Source organism: Nestor notabilis, unplaced genomic scaffold, assembly GCF_000696875.1.
Source record: "Nestor notabilis isolate BGI_N333 unplaced genomic scaffold, ASM69687v1 scaffold33499, whole genome shotgun sequence".
In the NCBI taxonomy this organism is placed as follows: Eukaryota; Metazoa; Chordata; class Aves; order Psittaciformes; family Psittacidae; genus Nestor; species Nestor notabilis.
Window position 1 is genome coordinate 1 of NW_009942934.1, and position 646 is coordinate 646.

At 66.7% G+C, this 646-nt stretch overlaps 1 protein-coding gene across 1 annotated transcript in view; it reads left to right on the forward strand.

Moving 5' to 3' along the window:
* Positions 1-8: 8 nt before the first annotated feature.
* LOC104411260 (acetylcholinesterase-like) overlaps positions 9-646 on the forward strand; it is a gene marked incomplete at its 5' end in the record, with an annotated part of 808 nt that continues 170 nt past the window's right edge. The window contains 2 exon segments of the mRNA XM_010021642.1: positions 9-347; positions 349-646. The exon segment at positions 349-646 is cut by the window's right edge and continues 170 nt beyond it. Coding sequence (XP_010019944.1) covers positions 9-347; positions 349-646 — 637 coding nt within the window.

The following is a 646-nucleotide window of genomic DNA, read 5'->3' on the forward strand; positions in this document are numbered from 1 at the left end:
GACTCCACTTGCTGTCTGCGGGCAGCAGGACCCTGTTCCGCCGCGCTGTGCTCCAGAACGGTTCCCCCAACGGGCCCTGGGCTACGATCGGCCCCGACGAGGGGCGGCTCCGAGCGGTCGCGTTGGGAGCGGCGCTGGGATGCGGCGGGAATGACACGGAGCTGCTGGAATGTCTCCGGGAGAAGCCGCCACAGGTGCTGGTGGAGCAGGAGGCGGCGGCGCTGCCGCAGCAAAGCATGTTCCACTTCAACTTCGTGCCCGTGGTGGACGGGGACTTCCTTATGGATACCCCCGATGCCCTCCTGGGCGCCGAGGGGCGGCCCGAGGCCGAGGTGCTGCTCGGGGCCCTGCCTGCGGGAGGAAGGCACCTACTTCTTGGTCTACGGCGTTCCCGGCTTCGGGAAGGACAATCAGAGCCTGATCAGCCACGAAGACTTCCTCGGGGGGGTGCGTTTGGGGGTGCTCCAAGGCAACGAGCTGGTGGCCGAGGCCGTGGTGCTGCAATACATGGACTGGATGGACCAGGACAACCCGGTGAAGAACAGGGAGGCGCTGGACGACATCGTGGGGGACCACAACGTGGTGTGTCCCCTCATGCAGTTCGCGAGGCGCTGGGCAGAGAGAGGGGGGAAGGGATTCACGTACC